The sequence below is a fragment of the Meleagris gallopavo genome, chromosome 3 (genome assembly GCF_000146605.3).
Source record: "Meleagris gallopavo isolate NT-WF06-2002-E0010 breed Aviagen turkey brand Nicholas breeding stock chromosome 3, Turkey_5.1, whole genome shotgun sequence".
In the NCBI taxonomy this organism is placed as follows: Eukaryota; Metazoa; Chordata; class Aves; order Galliformes; family Phasianidae; genus Meleagris; species Meleagris gallopavo.
The window spans coordinates 46908604-46910693 of record NC_015013.2 but is presented as its reverse complement, the minus strand read 5'-3'; the positions used below and the strand labels follow the sequence as shown (position 1 = coordinate 46910693).

Here is a 2090-nt window from a genome sequence, read left to right as displayed (position 1 = left end):
AGGGGGGAGACTGCCTGAAGCCACAGGGCAGGCAGGCCTTGAGGAAAATTGCTGGGAAAGGAGGGACAGGGAGAGGGGTGGCAGGAAAGAAAAGGTGTCCGCAGTGAGACAGATGCTCTGCCCCAGGTCCTGCAGAGATCAATCACCTCAGACAATATGTGGGAACGCAAGAGGGCCCTGCAGACACTCTCCCAGCTGCTGGCTGCCTGTGAAGAGCTTCGAGTGAGTAAAGAGCCCCACCGCATGCCCCCTGCTCCCTCCCCATTGCCCTGAGCTGGAAGGCGAGCTCCACCCAGCTGTGCATGCTGTGTCACCGTGTGGGAAAGGCACGAGTGGAAGAAGCTAGTGAGGGTTGGGGCTGCCTACAGCTTTTTTCCTGCCTCTTGCCCCTGCAGAGAGGAGATGTCTGCAAGAACTTTGGCTCCTTGGTGGGATTGGTGGCACCTCTGACGTGTGACCCCATGCCCACATCCCGCCAGTTGGCTGTCACCTGTCTGAGCTCCCTTCTCCAAATCCAAGGCAAGTAGAATGGGCGTTTGCCAGCCCTCTCCTCTCCTCCCCTGGGCCCTGTTTACAGGACTGAGAGGCACTGTGCGCAGCTCTCTTCTTGTTCCCATCCTGTCCTCTGTCTCTCCCCCAAGGAAAGCAGTTCTGTTTCCAGAAGCATGACTTTCCTTTTCTCTCCATGCTCTTTCCAGCCAAGGAGACCAACACAATCATCGAGATGGGAGACATCATGAGCCTGTGTGAGGGGCTGCATGCTTGCAGCACCACCTCTCAGCTCCAGACCTCATCCAAAATCGCAAGGGTAAGTGGACCCAAAAAGGGGTGGTGGGATCTCAGTGCATAGGCTTCTGCATGACCCTAAGCTGCCCCCTGCCTCTCACACCATTTCCAAAATGAGCTGTCACCCTGAGACCACTTTTCTCCTGCAAATAGCAGGAGGCTCTGAGCTATGTCTGGCCTTCAGGTGCCCAGTGCAAGGAGCTGACTCTATGATGTGCATTTGTGTGTGTGTGTGACTGTGTGTGTTTGTGTGCATGTGTGGCTGTGGTTGCTGGGAGGTGGGCTTTGCATGTAAGCAAACACCATGGGTGGAGAAGCTGAGAGAAGGCTCAACTGCCTTCCACATAAATAGCAGGGTACAGACAGCGGGAACGTTGTGATGGCTGCCTGAATGCCCGGCAAGCCGCTGAACTAAGAATGCCCTCGAGACTGCTTTATGTTTTGAAAAGCTGCTGCAGAGTAGTGATGGGATCTCTCCTGCTTCTTATTTCTCTGCAGATGATCTGCAGAAACTTCCCCATGGAATGCACCATTGACTTCATGATGGTCATCAAGGAGACATTCAGGAGAGCCAAAGGAATGCGTGTGCGTGCTGCTGGGAAGTGGATGATCACCTTTCTGCAGATGTACAGAAAGGACATCTGTCAGGATGTAAGAGACTTTCTTCCACGTGTCTTGGACTTCTTCTGGCTGTTGCATGATGCCTTGTGCCATTTGCTTCTTGTGCTAAAGAAGCACAGCCTGAGCGCAGAGCCAGGGCTTAGACAGGGTGGCTGGCGTGAAATTTAGGCTTAGGACTTGACAGCATGTCAAGGGAGCAGGCACTGCTCCTGCGCTGAATGTCCATGGTTACTCCCTGCAGAGTCAAGGATGCAGCAAGTTGTTCCTTCTCCCCTTCTTTCAGGTGCCACTAATCCTGTACATCTTGCGCAACTGCACATCATCCATGCAGCAGCAGAGCACAGTCATGCCCTTCCTGTGCCAGGCAGTCATCATCCTCACCCACTGTCACGCGGAGGTCATGATTGACAACTTCCGTCGGCTGCTTGGGCCCACAGACAGGTATCTGCTCTCTTGCCTTTGCTGTTGCTGCAGTCACAGTTGTAGCTTGACTCTGCTGGAGGGATCCTGGGAGGAAGCAGCTTTTCTTTTTCCCTCTCAAAGTCTGTTTGAGGTGAAAAGAACTCACTCACAACCTGAGACTCTCCTTTTTCTAGTGAGACATGGAGGAGAATAAGAGAGTTTTGTCTTCGACGGTGGAGCCAGTATACCAAAGAAAAAAAAAGGGAAGGGAAGGGAAAGGG

The 2090-nt window shown here is 53.3% G+C and overlaps 1 protein-coding gene across 1 annotated transcript in view; it reads left to right on the top strand.

Annotated features, from left to right (window-relative positions):
* The window catches only part of LOC104910306 (maestro heat-like repeat-containing protein family member 2B), a gene marked incomplete at its 3' end in the record, with an annotated part of 8777 nt that extends 6692 nt beyond the window's left edge, over positions 1–2085 (top strand). The window contains exons 17-22 of the mRNA XM_019614336.1: positions 127–222; positions 396–519; positions 699–808; positions 1285–1437; positions 1691–1848; positions 2004–2085. Of these exons, the coding sequence (XP_019469881.1) occupies positions 127–222; positions 396–519; positions 699–808; positions 1285–1437; positions 1691–1848; positions 2004–2085 (723 nt within the window). The remainder of the gene's footprint in view (positions 1–126; positions 223–395; positions 520–698; positions 809–1284; positions 1438–1690; positions 1849–2003) is intronic.
* Positions 2086–2090: the final 5 nt, after the last annotated feature.